Below are 18,137 nucleotides of genomic sequence, written 5' to 3' on the forward strand. Positions count from 1 at the left end.
AAGACGGGGTGGCAAAGTAGCAAGCAAGGTGAAGCTGAAATGGAAGCAGAGGAGTAACTTGATACACCATGCCACCTCACCGAGATACACGTTGATGTGCAGCAAAGACACGAGCAGCTTTCAGAAACCATTTCAAGTGAAGATGTTAATGGCTCAGGACTTAAAAACACCGGATTTGGGACATATATTATCCACGCCATATCGGAAATCGGACTGGTGAGAACTGCCCTGCTCATCGACTATTCACTACATGAATGCCTTTACACTTCGTTAATTCCCAGCTACCAATCAAGCCCATCGACCTGGGACAACAGGATGTGACGACGACAGGCCGCCGTCGACGGCTATGTTTTGTCTACCGAGATGGAAGAAATAAAAAACAGAATTTAAACACCAAATTGAGTAAATTCTAGCACTTACCCGTTCACGTAGCTCGAATCATCTATATAGGGGACGGAGATTAAGCCGTGAGTGCCCGAAAATCTTGCAGAGAAAAATCCGGAGCTCACCGCTCGCCAAAAACAGGGCCATTTGCCCAATTTCTTCAGAAACAGCCCATCTTCCCAATGGATTCAATTGCCCGATTTTACCTTGGCTTCCCCGCATTTTGGCGTACTCGAATGTATCACTCGTCATTCCAGTCTCAATAAGTCCAGGGCAGATTGAGTTTACTCGTACGCCAGTGCGTGCCAACTGATTAGCTCCAGTCTTTGCCATTGAGTTTACTGCTGCCTTTGCCGCAGAGTCTATGGGAAGGCATTAGACTGTGTTGTACGACAATGGAACAAAATGACGCTCACAGTCAACAGTGCCAGCACCAGAGCGCAAACCAGCGACTGCCGGAAGTAAAACATGAGCTATGGATATTAAAAGGAAGACTCCAAACACGTACTAGATGCTGTCAGGATTATACTTCCTCCACTGAGTTGCTTACCTCGAGAAGCATTTGTCTTGGCCATCCACGGAGAAGCATATTTGATAGCTAGGAAACATCTGCGATAACATGTGAACTAGAGTTTTTGAAGAACGGAGCTGAATAAGTTAATCACGATAGTGCATTGATGCGCATGCTTTCCATAAAAGTTTTGGCATCAGTATTGGATAGCGTGTCACGACTAGCCCATCCCGCATTTGCGAAAAATACGTCGAGACGTCCTTCCTCCTGAAAAGCCTGTTCACAAACTGAGATAACGTCCTTTTCCGAAGCTGCATCGAAAGCAGCGGTGGTGACCTGGTTTTATATTAGTAGATTACTGACATTAGGGAATGACCATAGGATATCATCACTACCTTGGTGTCTGGATATTTAGTTTGAAGATTATTTCGGAGATCAGGCAAGTGTGTGGGGTCATAATCGCTGAGATAAAGGTGTGCGGCGCCTTCAGCCATCTTCAGCCAAGATCCTGGAGCTCATTTCAGTGAAGAACGTTCTTGCCTTCATGAGCAAATAAAAACGCAGTAGCGCGGCTGTAATAGAAGAACCATTGTGGTGAATTTTCCATATAGCAATCACAATGTGCATGCTTCACACACCCGATCCCCTTCAGTGACCCAGCACCAGTGATTATGCAGACTTTCCCTTTCATCCGGATACCTCTAGGAGTTGAATCTAGGTGCATTTGTACTTGTTGGATTCGTGCTAAAGACGACTTTAGGAATTCATCCTGAGAGGCAGCCTTTTGCCGGGTGTTGTCATATATAGTCTTCTTAGATGTTTCAGGCATACTGGTTGTGTTAGAATCTTGGCTTGGAATGTAAGAGTAAACCTGGAGAAGTGGACCGGGAGTACAGTTATGCCGAAGCCGGAGTAATTGCTATACCTAAATTGGGCTTCCTACCCTTTGTGTGATGCCCGTACCGGGTACGTCTAGTTCATAATTCAAGGACAACCAAGTAAGGCCAAAGGGTCAGATTCATCTTTTCGGTTTTGCAAATCACCAGATTAATGCAAGAATAAAGGCAATTATGTAGTGTAACAACTAGTGCATACAGATTTTCCCTGAGTTATACATACGAACAGCATCAAAAGTTCGGGTTCGTACGAATCAGTAAAATAAAGGATACAATAATGCGAGGTCCAGATGGGTCATCAAAAGCAGAGGATTGCGTACAGCACAGAGCAGGACAATAAAAACAAATACATAATTTATGAATCCGAAAAGTCGGATTCCCAACCAGCGTCGTTGAAGGTCGGCGCAACAAAAGTAGGAGGTGCAGAGGAAAGATCGGGGGTGAAGGCATGTCCTTGAGTATAAGCTACATCTGACGGATATGTATGCTGGAGAAGCAAGGGTCGTGTGTTACTCTCGCCCCCGTGAAGCGGAGAGACCCGTATCGTAAAGAGATTTGGGGTATCCTAGAGTTGTTTATCAATATAGAGGTCTTATAACCCGTAGTTGGAAAATGAGAACGTACTTCTTCCTCCGATAAGTATGTGCCATGATTCGGGTTCCATTTTTCATACGACGACGTTGTCATGCTGGATGAGTTGTGGCCAAGGATTCGCTCCATGTTCAAAGGAGGCCGCGCGTCCGCATTCGGCCTTAACTCACTAGTTGATTTCTTTGGTTCTTCAATGGGTGAAGCAGATAATGAAGACCAACGACGGCGTGCGAAACTGAATGGTGATGGCTTATAAGCGGGAGGCACCGCTGGGGCGGTGACTATGAGGGATGGACCTCGATCCCAGTCCTCCAATTCCACTTCTACAATTGCAGGAGGAGATAGTGAATCTTCCGGAGTATCAGGACCCTTTTCATCTTCAGACGAAGCATCGTCAGAAACAAGAGGGTTTGCCCACGCTCGAGCAGCGAAACTCATCGGGTTCGGCCTCGAAAATAGATTGCCGCTACGGAAAGAGGTTGACCTTTTAGGGAAAACTTTCTTGAGAGGTGGCTCCTTGTCGTGCGGATTGCTACCGTCCCATTTCCCCTTCTTCGTGATCCGCTCGATTTCACCATCGCTCAATCCTCTCTTCACTAGCAATTCTCGTTCTACGATTTCCTTTGCTTTTTCCCTTTCGAGAGCTCGTTGAGCACGACCGGCAAGGGCATTTTTGGGACTTTTGTCAAGATCGTAGCCTTTTTGAGGACTTGACGATGAAAGTTTTCTTTCAAAGCGTCCGTTCATTCTCCGACCCTGCGATTTGAAGCCGTTAGGATGGAGCGGCTCCTCAGTGTCTTCCATTTTCACAATCGGTGGGAGGGCCGGGACCGTCACAGGAACAGACATTAGACGCGGTCGTCCACGTTTCCTCTTTTGACCTTCAGGCAGCGGGATCGGAATTCGCTTCTTTGGTACTGTGCGGTCGACCGAAGTCTTGAGTTTCTTTGCAAAATGTTCATTTTCCTCCTCGGCTACAGGGCCTTCAGAAGACCGTTTCCGTTTGGACGAAGCGACCGCCGCAATTTTACGATCCAACACAGGTAACACTTTGTGTGTCACTTTGCGAGCAAATTCTATGGGTGTCGTCTCTTCACGTGGCGTTGTATTAAAAGTCGAGGTGCACCCAGGCAGGGGAACGCGTCGAGGCCAAAGTTCGCCATAGATAGCGTAGTGGCGCATGCACCTAGAAACATGTGCGTTATACATATGCCTCTGTATTACAAGATTCTACCAGAACTCACCTTGGACAATCCTGCTTCGCTTTCTTCTTTTTAGAATCTTTTTCCAATCCCAGGCCCCATACGATCTGATGGTCTACTGAAATGACCGGTAGAATATTGCGACATGTGGCACAGATGGGGAGAGGTTTTCCATCTGGTCCGCGAGGAATTTCTGTCTTCGAATTTATTTCTTTGGCAGCCTCAGACGTAGTAACACTGGCTGATGGTCGAGGTCTTAGTATCCGCGGATCTTCATCCTTCATTTTACCACTTTCAGTAGCTTGAAGATTGTCGGGCCGCATCGGAGTTGAGGAAGCACGGATCTGCTCCTTTTGCTTTGCTTTGCCCTTGCTCGGTGTTACTGACAGAGAGGCCTGTGTTAAATGTCGCAAAGAAGAGACGGAAAACAGCGAATCTTCCGGCAGGGTTGCAGAGGCGTTCACAAGGGCAGCAGCTTCTGCCTGGGCTTTCTGGCGTCGTGTAGCAATGATGGACTGATAGGATGAGCTTTTGTGAGTGGATGATGTTCCTTCAGAGGAAGACAGAGAACTCAAAGACGAGGTTGAGCGGGAAATCGGAGTTAACTCGGAAGTGGAGGAGGATAAGCACGAAGGTCCTGCTTGGTTGCAGTTGGAGACTGCTCGCGATGACGGTATTGACGTGAGATCTGAAGTTGATTCCGCCATTTCCATCTCACCGGGTGAAGGGATATCCGATGCGCCTGCTAGAGGCCTAACGCTCCCATCCTCATCATCACTTTCATCGGAATGGTCCTCCTCTTTGGTGACAACAGCGTACACACCGCGGCGTGTGCGCCTTTCGTTCAGATTTACTTGACGTTTAACGGCGCCATCCTCCTGTCCACTAGATGTGGCGTCAGACTCAGAAGATGTCCCATCTGAATCTGAATCTGAAAAAGCTGAATCTGATGGGATATCATCGTCCGTGTGATCAGGAGCGTAACCACCCCTGCCCTTCTTCTCGCACGTCTCGCACAGGCAATGGCGATTCTTGCGACCAACTGCATGACCAAGGCAATCAAAATATGAGCAACAAATCACAGATCAAGACATACAATAGCAGTCCCCATAATGCGCAGTGATCTCTTCTCCAATAGATATTGGTCTGAGCACTCTGAACGTGATATATCTTCCTTCCCGAAATAGTTCGCAATTATTGTCACAGTCGTGCTTGAATATAAATGGTCAGGAGACCGTGATCGTGAAGAGTGTCTTCAGCGCTCACATTTACAAATCGGGCAGGTCCTAAGAAGAGATGATTTTTCTTCATAGATTTGGAGTGTATGACACTGAAATCCCGTCGAATATCCGAGTTCCTGAGGTCGGTACGTTTTAGTTCACGATCCTCTTCGTCCGTCAAGTTCGCCATTGACCCTTTCAGCTCCGTAATAACGGAGCCCGGTGCAAGATTGCGTGTTGCAAGAATGCACAATTCCGACTTTCCCGTACGATGTGAATAACGCGACGTATGTGAAATCTCGATAGAACCCGAGGGATGATAGAGCTCGAAGTAGCGAGAGGCATGACTGAAAACATCGAGTGAGTGACGAGGATTGGGATAGAAGATATTACACACGTGGCGAACGCGTTGATTTGCTTCTGAGTATAGTTCTGAAGGTAGTAACGAATTGGTGTCAGGCTATTTGAGTCAGATAGAAGAAGAAGGTCGTTAACCCCAAGTAATTTCGAGAAAACTCGAGAAAAGGAGGCGTACTAAACAAGATCATCTACAGCGTTCCGCACTGCATGCTGCAAAGGGCCTTTGAACATGACAAGCTACAGGATAAGGTCGTCAGAATGTGCAAAGGCAAGAACGAGATTTAACAAAACATACGCGTCGAACTATTTCTATTAGGTCATGAGGGGAGACTTTTGGTAACCTACGTGAGCTATCCATTTTGTGAACAAGTAAGGGCACAGAGCCGGTTCCGAGCTTTTCGACCAGTAGATGACTGAGAAAGTCGTCGTCCTTGGACAAGTCGCGCATGTTCATTATTTTCGTAGGGCGCCATATCAAGGGTTCTCGTGGGGACAAAGCGTGTACAGACGAGTTTGGGGCCATGTGAGGCCACGAGGAGACGTTGAGACGATGAAGAGGATGGTGGTCGGAGAAAGCAATGCGAAAGCAGTGGGTGAACGAGTGAGAATAGTATACGTGACGTTGTGACCGGCTGACATAAGTATCTTCCGAGGCCCGGTGTAGCAATGAGGGAGTCAAGGCTGAGCATGAAACGTTCAACGTCAACGTCAACGTCAGCATTGGGAATGGCGTTCTCTAATTACGATCAGGTCGTCACTCATTGTTGTGGCAATGAAGGGTAAATGGCACTGCACCAACACTCTCAGTTGAATTGGCATCATGAATCAAACGACTTGAGTTCATAACCAGCTCCGATTGTCCGCAGATTACAAACTATACACTACAACCTAAAGAACGACTATCTTCATAAGTTACAAGTCGCCACCACGGAGACGAAGGACTGGAGAGGAACACAATTTCAGAATACTTTCCAAACTGCTAAAGAAGACTCACCAAGATGAAGGGTAGACTCTTTCTGAATGTTATAGTCAGAAAGTGTACGACCATCCTCCAACTGCTTTCCGGCAAAGATCAGACGCTGTTGGTCGGGAGGAATGCCTTCTTTGTCCTGAATCTTTGCCTTGACATTGTCGATAGTGTCAGAAGACTCGACCTCAAGAGTGATCGTCTTTCCGGTCAATGTCTTCACAAAGATCTGCATCCCACCACGAAGACGGAGAACAAGATGAAGAGTCGATTCTTTTTGGATATTATAATCCGAAAGAGTGCGGCCATCTTCTAGCTGCTTTCCAGCAAAGATAAGACGTTGTTGGTCAGGAGGGATACCCTCCTTATCCTGGATCTTTGCCTTCACATTGTCAATGGTATCAGACGACTCGACCTCCAAGGTGATGGTCTTTCCGGTCAAAGTCTTGACAAAGATCTGCATTCCACCACGAAGACGAAGAACAAGATGAAGAGTAGATTCCTTCTGAATGTTGTAGTCAGAAAGAGTGCGACCATCCTCGAGTTGCTTTCCGGCAAAGATCAATCGCTGTTGATCAGGAGGAATGCTTCATGACAACTTTAATTTGAATACATTGATACACATGCAGAAGAACTGTGGCCACTCACCCTTCCTTGTCTTGGATCTTGGCTTTGACATTGTCAATAGTGTCAGAAGATTCAACCTCAAGGGTAATAGTCTTCCCAGTAAGAGTTTTGACGAATATTTGCATGCTGCTTCAGCCTTCAGTTACCGCATTAAGATCCGCGATGGCGACAACCTTATCAACTACTCACTTAGACTGAGTAACAGTGTTTGGGTCAGCGTCACTGTTGCTATCAAACTTTTGGACTTACATTCAACAGATAAAACAAGTAAACAGCTCTCGAGACGATGGATGTGGTTGAGAAGAAAGAGTGTTTCGACCGAGCAATACATATACTGGCAGTGGGACCGGTCGGCCCCGGGGACTCTCCTTCGGCCTTGTGACTCATCCAAGATCATGTGGAGGCCCCTAAATTTCCAAAATTGGCAGTGAGGTACCTGGAGATACCCAAAGCAAACCCAAAGTATTATTTTCTGAATTTATATCAGTGCTTCCTTTGCAGCTCTAAACTACACTATAATCAACAGCATATCGCCGGGTTCAGAGTTTCCATGCATTGGGGGAGTTTAGATAAAGCATACAAGGCTTATCCTGATAAGGTTTATCTTTCCATTTCCCCTGATGTGAAGGAAGGAAGAGGTTCTATCTATCTATCACTCTGATGTTCTATCGGATACACAGGAACAAACTTTAATCACTTGTGAATGCGGATACAACATCGATAGGGTAAGACTACTAGGTGAAAAGGAAGATGAAAAGAGGGAGGGACTAAAGTGAGAAAAAGTACCACAAGTGACTGACTCACTACTACCATGAGAAGGGGGAATGCAAAGTCCACGAGGTATATATATATATAATGTTGGACAATGTACAGTGAATGATAAACACCAGCGAATAAAAAGTAATAAACATTTGAAGCGTTGAATGCATAGCCACTAATGATAACCAGAACCAGGAGGATGAAGTCCATATAGCAGAGTAGTAACAGAAAAAGAAAATCATACGCGGCGTCATATTCGTGCAGACGTGTCGAGAAAAATTTCTCGCGGAAGTGGTTTCGTATATTATGGATAAAAGGACAGGGAAATTCATCGACCAAACATCGCCGACTTGCGTGGGAGGTCCTCAGGATTGGCCTTCCTTGCGCGAGGATCATTAGAGACGCCTGGAATCTCGCCATAGCGGATAAGGTGATGCCAAAAAAGTGAATCGCCACCTTTCAGTGTCTGTCCAGCCTGTTCTGCAGGCATACCAAAAGAAAAGGATGAATTCGCCGAAAGCAGGGACGGAGGAGATGTATCAAGTCCTGTTCTATCTGATCCTCGACCAGGAGACCCGTCGTAGTTTGATGGCGGTGAAGAAGAAGCGGAAGAAAGAAGATGATGTTCGGATATTCTGAGCCCGGAAGGAAGATTCTGATGGTCCAACCAAGAATTGTTTGCAGCTGGGGAAGACAAAGAAGACACTGGCGATAAGTCCATGGTGTCAAGAGGAGGAGTCGGGAGATACTCGTTGGGTGAAATGTGGGTATGCGGCGGGGAAACCTCACGGCTGTGAGCGGGATAATGCATGTGCAACAAAGGATGAATGGCTACTGGAACTGTTTCAAAGGGCATAACTCCAGGTTCATTGGGAACGTAATGACGCTCGGTGCCTACGACCTCGCTCGAGTGGAACACGAAACGATGACCATTCGTGGCGCGATTGTTTGCAGATATAGAGGAAGTACAGCGAATACACTTGTTAGTCAGAGCGTAAGAATCACATAAAGTTTTCACAAAGTATGGCATCTAGATACGTACTGGAATTACGATCATATATCCAATTGTCGAACCGCAACCTTGACAACAAAGTGTTTGAGTAAGACATTCGCAGGTACGAGACGGTTGAGTGGGCGGCCGACAGGATATAGGCGGCTCGAGAGCTTCTGGATTGGTGGTATATGCTGAGCAGTTCGCAGGCAACGCATCGGAAGAGTACAAGGGTACATTAGGACGTAAGAGGAGAACAGCCTGTAAGGGAAATATGAGAACATAGTTAATCTGAGATAGTAAAGAGAGTATAATACAGACCTTCATTCCGCGATTGGTGAGAAATGTGCCGCAAGACCTACAATCAATAATCCAAACTTTGTGAGCGACTGACTGTGGCACAGCGGGAGGAGGAGGCGGGTTCAAGGTCTGATAGGGATTGGAAGGAAAAAGATGGATGTAGTGAGTGTTTGAAGGAAAAAGATGGTCGTAATGAGCGTAGCCGTCAACATGGCTGGGATGAGTCGCTGTAGGCATTTAGGCTTGAAGCGAGAATCTGAAAGCACACAACAACTCACAAGCCCTTTAATAAACTCGCCCATTCAATTAGCCGCCCATCAATATCCAAATTGCCTCTGACGTAATCTAGTCGGAATGTCTCCTCCGAACCTCAATGTTCTCACCCAGGCGCATACTGCCATCGCTGCAAAGAAACGGGCAAAGCGCAATCAGGTCCAGGAAGTTATCTTCGATGATACAGCTCGACAGTCAGTATCTTTTTGCACTCCGCATCTTCTTATGTATCATTTCCACATCGTGCAGTGACTTTCTTACTGGTTTCCATAAACGCAAATTGGCAAAAACGGAAGCAGCTAAGAAGAAAGCTCTTGAGAGAGAGAAGCAACAGCGTCAGGAGGACAGGCGTGAGGTTCGAGCTTATCTCAAATCGCTTGCCGTTTCTCTCACTTTGGTACAGCAAAGACGCATGCTCAGAGAACGTGCCGCCGAAAACGCCGCCGAGATAGAAAAGGCTTACGGTGCTACTCTAGGTCGGCTGTTCTTCGTCTATCTTACGAAACCAACTCAGATTCCTCAGCTCCTTCTGCCGGGGATCAGGAATGGCAAGGTATATCAGACCCAAGCGACCAAAAGGAGCAAGAATATGAGGATGAAGAAGTTCTTGCTACTGTTGCTATAGTTGAAGATTTTGATCCAGATACGCTTCTGCATGGACCCACGAAAACCGTCTCAGATCCCGAATCTTCTTCTGTTCCTGTTGTTGCTGGACCATCTCACCGAAATAGTTCCGATCCAGCCGCTAAGCTGACGAGAAAAAAACAACCCAAAAAGGTTCGCTATCAGACCAAAGATGCACGGAAATCTGAACGAACAAAACAACGTGCAAGACGGACGGAAAAGGCGGAATTAGCTGGCGGAAAAGCCTCACGAAAGAATAGAAATGCTGGAGGCAAAGGCGGGAAAAGACGTTAAAGCGAATCGGGACGTTTCTTCTCTCCTTCCACAGTTTCACATGCTGGATTGTTCTTCGGTGTCATTTTCTTGGTCTGGTAAATTGACTAAACCCGATTTCGTCTCGGGAACTAATCACAGGTATTTACACTGTCAAACAGTGCCAACCCATCCCCTACCTTTTACCAATCTCATTCACAAATGGCATCTACGAAAATCTGTTCGAATCTGCGCATTACTTGGTAGTGCTTATGGTTTCCGCAGCCTGGTGCCTCTTTGCGATATTGGTGTACTGTCGCTGTAGAGCAATTTTCGCTCCTATACCTACTTTACATGTATCGTGCATATGATTTATTCACACAAAACGAGTCTGTTGTATGTATGCCCTGTATGCATTACATTTCCGATAAACCCCTCAAATTCCGTGACGTAGGCCGATATGTGGGCATCTTCTTTCAATCCACCCACCGTAACATGTTCGCTCCCCACTATACCGAAAAGCGTGACGCCGCTGTCGGGACTGCGCGCGCCATCACTGGCTGCGATCTACTTGTTGGAAATCGACGCATGCCTCCCTCTATCACTAAACAACTATACACCGCGCTCGTGGACTGCCACCTGACCAACGGATGCGAGATCATACCTGACACCGACCCTGGTCTTATCCAGATTCTAGAAGACGTTCAATTACGCTTCCTTCGCCGTATGCTCAACCTCTCCAACAACTCTGTTATCACACCACTATTCACCGAATCGGGCATCATGCCTATTCGCACCCGCCGCGCATCGCTTGCACTCCGTTACCTCAAATACCTCATCGCTCTCCCCCCCTCTCACTACGCACTCCTGGCCCTCTGGGAGAACGACAACCTCCGCCGCGCTAGCTCTCCATGCTGGCTCTCGGACTTAGACTATGCCATCTCCCAACTCCCGGGCCACCACCGCCTGCCTCACCTTCGGGATCTCAACAGTGACTGTATTGACACTCTGATCAAAACCATTGAGTTCTCCACAAAATCCGAACTACAATCCCACATCGACACCTGGTCAAAACTCTCTTTACTCAGAAATCGCCTAGAACCGAAGGAAGAAGGTCCGGCAAAACTGCAAATCATCGGACTTCGCCATTACCTCACTCAAATCAAGAACCACGCGCATCGTCGCTCAGTCACCAAACTCCTCTGCGGCGACCTCACCCCCCAAGTATTCCGAGCCTCCGCCTCACCCCTTCGTCAGCTCACCCCGACAGAGATTCTCAACCGAGCCTGTCGTGCATGTAATCGGCAGGGAGAAACTCCACAACACCTTTTGTTTCAATGCCCATCCCTTACCTCCATCTCTTCTCTCCGATCCGAGTTCTTCTTGTCCATTCGACAGTCTCGGCCGCTACCACGCAGCTCAAACCTCTCGGATCCCACTGCGCTACACTATCTCAAGTTATTAGTTTTCGACTGGAACCTAATCGTCCCCACCGCTAAGTTCATCCACGAGGTCGTGACTCTCTGGCAACTCTTTTTAGACACTGGTTTAGATGGCTCCTCGGAACATGTGGATAGCGATTATGAGTCTGAAGAGGAGTGATTTGTGTTTGTTCCGCTCTATTCTTATATGTATACAAGAATAACCCTGTACTATAACCCCTTCATTCTAGCTGCAGTCTACCATCCCAGGTTGGATGAGCATTCGCTGCAGCGAAGATTGCTGGGCCCGGCTGTTCCCTTGTGGGACCCCGTCGACTCGACGGAGCCGCGTATATATCTATCTATCTATCTATCTACAATGAACACTGAATCACTCGGGCCGCCTGTCACTTTGACCATACCTTCCACCATGAACTCGCTGTACACCTCAGGCGTTCGTCAGACAAACTCAATACTAGCTGATCTCGAGCGGCTACGCAGTGGCGACAATTCTGCATCGTTGCTTGGTCCGTCTTCGATATTCGTCTCTTCGGTAGTAGCGTACCCCTCATTCTTCCATCCGTTAGGGCAGATTTCAGCTTCATTAGCTGCTATGCACCGAACTATAGATGATTACGACTCAATGGCAAAACGCGAAATGATAAAAGCCAAGCAAGAAAAAGCACAAATGCGCGTACAAAAATTCAGAACAGATTATACAGAAATGAGGAACCAGTTTGAGAGGTTAAAGGCAGAAGTCACGGCAGAGGTGAGTTTGGGATTACTTGCAATCATTGTTCGCTGAACTGACTTGACTGAGCTCATCAGAAAGAAGCTGCTCAGAGAGTCGAGCTCATTACATCTGCAAGCCTGGCATCACCTTCCGCAAATGCCAGACAACGTTTTCAAACAACATACTCTCAGAGCAACACCCTTCACCCAGAGCTTGTATCCGAGTCTCCGTTCAGAGGCCCTTCACCGCAGCCTGGCTTTAGTCTACGTGATCAACACGCGTTGAACGAACACTCCTTCATACAGCAAACAGAGTCACGGCTCGACGAGTTTCTCCTGCAAGGCAGAGAAGTGCTGGACAACCTCAGGGATCAGCGGAGTATTCTTAAAGGAACACAAAGACGGCTGCTGGATACTGCAAATACGTTGGGCTTGAGTCGGAATGTAATTGGATGGATTGAGAAACGAAGGTACGTTTAACCATTGACTCTGCAACTATTGGCGCTAACAATATAATATAATACAGCACACAGGACATGTATATCTTCTTTGGAGGCGCGATTTTGACATTTTTCTCCTTCTTCATGATATGGAAATATCTAGGTTGAGTTCTTCTCTTAGTTCCTATATGTCATCACTTTCGCTACTGCGGTGTGTTTGGAGAATCGGCCGCTCGGGTTTACTCCTGAATCACAGGTGGGGCAAGCCGCTTGTCATGTTCTCTATCAGCCACAATTTCCACCTTGATTCCTACACCGGCGGGAACAGCACCTTCCCCGAAAGCTTTTTCTAACGCAACCTTGGCGTCAAATCCAGTGCAATGCATTGGGAGAATGTAGGTTGGCGATGGGCGTAGGCTTTTTGAAAGCCATTCGATTGTGGGTTGTATTCGAGGAGCCATTGAGTCTCCAGCTAGGTGGAGCCCACCGACAATCTTGAGAGCGGATGGTCATAAGGGTGATCAGTCCAGTGCATATCAATTGGACATACCATATACACCGGCCTTGAGAGCTTTGCTATCGCGTCCTTAACCACGTTCACGATACCTGCATGAGAGCATCTACTGGTGATTCAACGCTGATGGCTTCGAGAGTTCTTTCTGAGGTGTTGACTTACGCGCTGAAAATAATCAACCCCTTCCCGGCAACATCTATCGCTGCGTATCGCTCGTCCATGATATGCTGAGAGCAGTCCTCTGAGTCGAATGAGGTGACATATGTCCATGGGCACTTACGAGCTCGTCAGTCCAAACCCCTTGTTCGAAGCGTTTCGCCCCAGGCAGTCCTGTTTCAAACGAGGTCACTCGCGGAATCTCACCGCTTACCCAAACCATATCACCCGCAACAAGATGACCCTCTGCATGTTTCTCAACAGTCGCTCCAGCAGCTTCGATCTGTTCAAAAGTCGGGTCAGGAGGAAGGCGAACAATGACTTTATCGTAACGAGGTCCAGGGGCAATTCCTCTAGCGAACGGTCTGTTTGGATGGACGTCGGCCACGCAGGGCTTAGCCGGCACTGTCAGTGGCTGATTCGTATTTTTCATTGCGGAGTTGCAAGAATGAAATTAAACCTCCGGTATGGTCAGCGTGCCAATGGGAAGCAATGATACGTTCTACTTTGTGCAATGGCACTCGCATTGCACCAATATTACGGACTAGGGAGATGTTATCGGGACCTGTGTCGAAGAGGATCAAGCGGGAGGGTTCTCCTGTGATTTCAGTCTCCTGCAGAGCGCCATTCGGTCGCGAGTCATTCGTTCAGATCTTACAATTTCAACAGTCGATTGCGCACGATAAGAGCAGAAAATCCATGGGCACCTGTATATGTACAGCGAAGTCAGCGGGAACACTGGCTATCTGTCCTTACTTACCACAACAAAACTTGTCAAAATCAGCCATAGGCGTATCAGTTGCTGGATCGATCGCGCAGTGGTGTTCTTGCAGATGTTGCGGAAGTTCATGGGTGAATCCAGGGGGGAATCTAGTGAACCTGGAGAATTATTGGCACCCAAATTCTATGCTACATCGAGGAACACGCATGCCATTCAATGTGATTATCGACGAGAAAGGTGATGGTTAGTTTGTCAACTATTCTCAAGCTTGATGAATTCGACATCGCTGTATTTTGTTAAGATTCCTTTCGAGTAAGGCAGAGCTCAAGCAAGTTCCCGAACACGTCACATGCACAGACTTCAAAAATGAATAGTTCCGAGATAAGTCAACCGCAGGTTGGCTTATCATAGGATAAGATAATGAGTGGCGATTGAGTACGATTAGGCGCCTGTTCGTTCTCACCCTCGACGCTCACCGTCCGACCTCTTACAGCCTCATCTTTTGTCGTGATTTTCGGATACAACCATGCAGCTCCCTCTACGTAGTCGACCGACCTTACAGAATCCTGACAGAGTGCATATAACGCACAGTAGTGTCGAAGCTCGGAACATGTTCGCTTCTTGGGACATAACGACGCGTCTAACATTCAACAAAGAGAACAACGCAAATAACATCCGTCGCGACTTACAGCGAGCAGCGCATCTCAGGGATCCGGAGAACATCAGGTCACCATCGCCAGTCACTTCAGAACTCACCATCCAGCTGGAGGAATGGGAGAAGATTCGTACAAACCCAATTCGCTTTGACTCCTTGAAGCACCTGATTCCGGATTTCATCCTGGAATGGATGGAGAGTCGGAAGATTCAGGAGGTCAAAGATAAGAGGGAGAGAGAGGAGGATACTAGCAGAGAAGCTGAGGAGGAGAAGAAGAAGAAGAGAAGATTGGCTGAACCTTTGGTCCCCGTGGTGAAGAATCCGCTCGTTCCTTTCCAAGCAAGTTTCCACGATGCATTATACGAAATCGCACACGTCTCCCCAATCCCTCTCCCTTTCTTCAGTAACGACGCTCTACAGTTCATTTCCGCCCGCGCCCACTCACTTCCGCATAAAAAATTCAAGTCAAATGATCCCAGGAAGAGTGGTTATTTCATCGACATCGAAGCTCTGAAGAAAATGCTCAGGATCAAATATGCAAACGATGATCAACTGGAAGGCCTCGACTACATTCTTTTCATCGAGTGCGTCAACAACTACGTGAGATTCGAGACGAGTCGCGACCCAGCAGGTTCAGCTGGTACACGAGCACAATTCATTATCCAGCACTTCTCATTCTTCCTTAACAAACGTCATACAGCCAAACTCTACGCCTTCTGGAAGCCAGCGGAACTCCGAATCAGAAACGAACAATACCTCGAATTCACAGGTTTTATCCAGAGTGTGTATGACTCGGAATGGACCAAGGTAGAGAGTCAAGTTGAGTTTGAGGATACTATGGCAAAAGCTTGCGGCGGGTCATTGTGGTATTCCTACCCATTCCAATCCAACACAACCTCAGACACATCTCCTCCATACCAGGGTTCTCCGATCGGGGATATGCCACCACTGTCGGAAAACACCATCACACCTGACCACACCAGTGTCACTAATACCCAGGTAGTGAATCAAGATATTGCCGAATAATATCGCCGCAACGATTTGCAAGACCGCCTTATATTATTTTTGGACATCGAGTTTTATGCTCTAGGGTGTTATGCCTATTATTATTTTGGGTGTTATGCCTGTTATTATTTTGGGTGTTATGCCTCTTTATTATTTGGGTGTTATGCCTCCTTATGATTTCGGGTGTTATGCCAATTTTATGCTTTTGGGTGTCATGCCATTCTTATGAGTTTGTTATAGTCTCGCCGGTCTTTATTTGTGATGCATAATGCCATGTATACTCAACAGTCAACTTATATCTATATTATAAAGCCTCAGCTCTAAATGGGGTACAGCTTCACCTTATTCGGAGCGTGCTGGGAAGGAGCCTTGGCTCTGTTTGGGTATCTAGCCCTCTCCTCATATATGGGTGGGAGCGCGGGGCTTCGCCCCCAGGCAAAACCTTTCTATATTGATACTGACACCTACAAATGATATTATCTAGGGATATATACGAGGACACTCAAATAACTTATCTACACAGTACACTCATATGAAAAATCCGGCTTCCACAGAAAGATTAATTCAAAGTATCTAAAAGACTCTTTGTTCTGCTATAGCTATTAATTGTTTTTGCCCAGGTTTTGACGCCTTTTGACGTAGGTCACACACATCACCCAAAACAATTATCATTATTATGTATGAACTGCAATCACAGATAGAAAGGATGTATAGTACATTCAGTGTTCGAAGTATCTTCACATGATCTGAATGTGTTCTGGTCATTCATACAAAGGAGTTAAGAGATTAAGAAAAGGCAAAGGAAGAGAGGCAAAGACCAACTGATGCACAGTACCAATTTTTATCTTCCATGAGCAAAGAAGGGTTACAAAAGAAGGCCGTTTGTCCTCGACATATGACTGATCGGATATTCTGATTTGGCTGCTCTCATTTTTCACTGCACGAGCCAAGGGAGGAAGTGGGTGGAGCAATGCGACACCCCGAGCGGAACTGAGCTTCTCATCCTGCATCGCACGGGTCACTGCTGGTCATCATCAAAACAAAGTACACCCTGCTTGCTTGGTTATTGGCTAGATACGATTAAGCGCCCGTTGCTCACAGTCATCAAGACAGCAAGGGTCAAATCTGAGGTATCCCTCATAAATGACACTATATCATTTCTTCCATGCAAGTAAAAACACTGTTGAAAAGATATGGTTGAAAGAAATTACAATTGAAATACAGCGATTAAGCCAAATATGAACATTCAAAGTCCAAATCAAAAAAAGGCTATCTGAAAGTAGCATCAGTACAAAGCCTCATCAACGGCTTCCAACAACTCACTATGTCTAACCAGAATAGCCCATTGCTGCTCCTTGCTCTGCAAGTTTTCTCTGTCTGAACGCCTGAAATGACCATTCAAGGTTAGGGATAATTAGATCATTAACGGAAGTCGGAACGTACCTTCCGGTATTTCGTTCGTTCGTAGGTGACCAGACCGACAACGATTAATGCCAATGCTGATATTCCGGCGAAGACACCGAGACCAATCGGAAGAACTTGAAGAGATTTCCCAGGAACAACGTATGTAGTTTCTGCAAGCTGTTGCGTGGAAAGACTGGCGGTGGGATTCGAATTATCTGCTGCTGCCGTCGCTGAGCTGGACGTTGCAGTCGCAGATGCTCCGCTGGCCGACCCTGCCGAAGCCTATTTTGAGTGAAGATTAGCACAGCATTGTTCCGGAAACAATCTGGAACACTTGCGACTGATGTAGCGGCAGCACTGGATGCTGAAACGGCGGCGGCGGAATCTGAGGCAGATGATGATACACTGGCTGAAGCAGTCTGTGTACCGGGCGCAAGGGATGTCATTGTAGAGATCCCCTGCGTTTCAGTATCAGCAAAGAACAAACGTTAGTATGATCAGCTACTGACATTAACTGAAATAGCCGCGTTGGCAGAGACGGAAGAGGTCGATGCGGCAGTTGCGGAAGTAGCTGGGGAAACAGTAGAGGTGCTACTTTCCGCCGTCGCTGCAGCTGAAGTCGTTGTAGTCGACGCTGCGGTCGCTGCATTAGATGAACTTGCAGACGATGACGAAGCTGGGCTATTTGACAAGGTGTTCGCCGTAGTACCATTGCTCGCATTGACTGCAACAGTACAATTCTTAACCTCCTGCACTGCGGGTTTGCCATTCGAATCCGTGATCGGAGTTAAAGTAATGACACAGGTCTGTGTGAGAGGACCGGCCGGTCTGAATCTCGTTCAGAAATGCCACTAGGATTGAGGAAGCAATAGACGCACGTCATGGAACTGGTCACCGTTGTCAAAGTAGTCGGTGTAGAAAGCTGAGCGGTAGCGGTGGCCTGCCGGTTCAAAAGAGGGAATGCATTGGATACACCCAAAAACAGAAAAGCAAGCATGCAATGAGCGAATAGTGATGAGGAAAACATGGCGGATAGCTAGAGATCTTTTGAAAGGGGCTTTGAAGATGAACGTAGAGCCCGGTTCCTGCGGTTTCTCGACGATTGATTGAACGACGTATGCGTCCGAAGAAA

General features: G+C 47.1%; 10 protein-coding genes across 10 annotated transcripts; 4 read left to right on the plus strand and 6 right to left on the minus strand.

The window, feature by feature from the left end:
* Window positions 1–4: 4 nt before the first annotated feature.
* Window positions 5–1,945, minus strand: C8R40DRAFT_1107589 (uncharacterized protein). Its single transcript, XM_046228217.1, has 9 exons — window positions 1,534–1,945; window positions 1,436–1,467; window positions 1,291–1,379; window positions 1,050–1,231; window positions 893–993; window positions 801–836; window positions 510–746; window positions 421–442; window positions 5–355 (listed from the first exon to the last, which is right to left on the minus strand). The coding sequence occupies exons 1-9, from the start codon at window positions 1,722–1,724 to the stop codon at window positions 289–291; spliced, it is 957 nt and encodes a 318-aa protein (XP_046085787.1). The 5' UTR covers window positions 1,725–1,945; the 3' UTR covers window positions 5–288.
* On the minus strand, window positions 1,941–6,391 carry C8R40DRAFT_299399 (uncharacterized protein). Its single transcript, XM_046234636.1, has 10 exons — window positions 6,159–6,391; window positions 5,964–6,105; window positions 5,460–5,900; window positions 5,340–5,401; window positions 5,202–5,264; window positions 4,851–5,151; window positions 4,681–4,795; window positions 3,627–4,626; window positions 2,416–3,568; window positions 1,941–2,356 (listed from the first exon to the last, which is right to left on the minus strand). Exons 2-10 carry the CDS (start codon window positions 6,006–6,008, stop codon window positions 2,147–2,149), a joined length of 3,390 nt encoding a protein of 1,129 aa, XP_046085788.1. The 5' UTR covers window positions 6,009–6,105; window positions 6,159–6,391; the 3' UTR covers window positions 1,941–2,146.
* On the minus strand, window positions 6,077–6,883 carry C8R40DRAFT_1171300 (ubiquitin; the record flags this gene model as incomplete). Its single annotated transcript, XM_046231681.1, has 3 exons — window positions 6,077–6,105; window positions 6,159–6,718; window positions 6,780–6,883. The coding sequence occupies 3 exons, from the start codon at window positions 6,881–6,883 to the stop codon at window positions 6,077–6,079; spliced, it is 693 nt and encodes a 230-aa protein (XP_046085789.1).
* Window positions 6,884–7,845: 962 nt separating this feature from the next.
* C8R40DRAFT_1046878 (uncharacterized protein) lies at window positions 7,846–9,045 on the minus strand (the record flags this gene model as incomplete). Its single annotated transcript, XM_046224394.1, has 3 exons — window positions 7,846–8,496; window positions 8,560–8,769; window positions 8,830–9,045. 3 exons carry the CDS (start codon window positions 9,043–9,045, stop codon window positions 7,846–7,848), a joined length of 1,077 nt encoding a protein of 358 aa, XP_046085790.1.
* Window positions 9,046–9,162: 117 nt separating this feature from the next.
* On the plus strand, window positions 9,163–9,999 carry C8R40DRAFT_1171302 (nucleolar protein 12-domain-containing protein; the record flags this gene model as incomplete). Its single annotated transcript, XM_046231682.1, has 3 exons — window positions 9,163–9,275; window positions 9,331–9,557; window positions 9,605–9,999. The coding sequence occupies 3 exons, from the start codon at window positions 9,163–9,165 to the stop codon at window positions 9,997–9,999; spliced, it is 735 nt and encodes a 244-aa protein (XP_046085791.1).
* A 369-nt stretch (window positions 10,000–10,368) lies between these two features.
* On the plus strand, window positions 10,369–11,559 carry C8R40DRAFT_1046625 (uncharacterized protein; the record flags this gene model as incomplete). The annotated part of the gene is made up of 1 exon (XM_046224377.1): window positions 10,369–11,559. One exon carries the CDS (start codon window positions 10,369–10,371, stop codon window positions 11,557–11,559), a length of 1,191 nt encoding a protein of 396 aa, XP_046085792.1.
* A 249-nt stretch (window positions 11,560–11,808) lies between these two features.
* Window positions 11,809–12,718, plus strand: C8R40DRAFT_1046852 (V-snare-domain-containing protein; the record flags this gene model as incomplete). Its single annotated transcript, XM_046224391.1, has 4 exons — window positions 11,809–11,905; window positions 11,966–12,151; window positions 12,211–12,580; window positions 12,637–12,718. 4 exons carry the CDS (start codon window positions 11,809–11,811, stop codon window positions 12,716–12,718), a joined length of 735 nt encoding a protein of 244 aa, XP_046085793.1.
* Window positions 12,719–12,789: 71 nt separating this feature from the next.
* On the minus strand, window positions 12,790–14,225 carry C8R40DRAFT_1161089 (beta-lactamase-like protein; the record flags this gene model as incomplete). Its single annotated transcript, XM_046230086.1, has 8 exons — window positions 12,790–13,044; window positions 13,101–13,170; window positions 13,227–13,291; window positions 13,345–13,625; window positions 13,681–13,834; window positions 13,902–13,927; window positions 13,981–14,099; window positions 14,152–14,225. 8 exons carry the CDS (start codon window positions 14,223–14,225, stop codon window positions 12,790–12,792), a joined length of 1,044 nt encoding a protein of 347 aa, XP_046085794.1.
* Window positions 14,226–14,467: 242 nt separating this feature from the next.
* On the plus strand, window positions 14,468–15,622 carry C8R40DRAFT_1070040 (uncharacterized protein; the record flags this gene model as incomplete). Its single annotated transcript, XM_046226189.1, has 1 exon — window positions 14,468–15,622. The coding sequence occupies one exon, from the start codon at window positions 14,468–14,470 to the stop codon at window positions 15,620–15,622; it is 1,155 nt and encodes a 384-aa protein (XP_046085795.1).
* A 1,307-nt stretch (window positions 15,623–16,929) lies between these two features.
* Window positions 16,930–18,032, minus strand: C8R40DRAFT_1171307 (uncharacterized protein; the record flags this gene model as incomplete). Its single annotated transcript, XM_046231683.1, has 5 exons — window positions 16,930–16,986; window positions 17,045–17,287; window positions 17,338–17,463; window positions 17,515–17,833; window positions 17,884–18,032. The coding sequence occupies 5 exons, from the start codon at window positions 18,030–18,032 to the stop codon at window positions 16,930–16,932; spliced, it is 894 nt and encodes a 297-aa protein (XP_046085796.1).
* Between the last annotated feature and the right edge of the window lie 105 nt (window positions 18,033–18,137).

This window comes from Lentinula edodes, assembly GCF_021015755.1.
Source record: "Lentinula edodes strain Le(Bin) 0899 ss11 chromosome Unknown C8R40scaffold_20, whole genome shotgun sequence".
Classification (NCBI taxonomy): Eukaryota; Fungi; Basidiomycota; class Agaricomycetes; order Agaricales; family Omphalotaceae; genus Lentinula; species Lentinula edodes.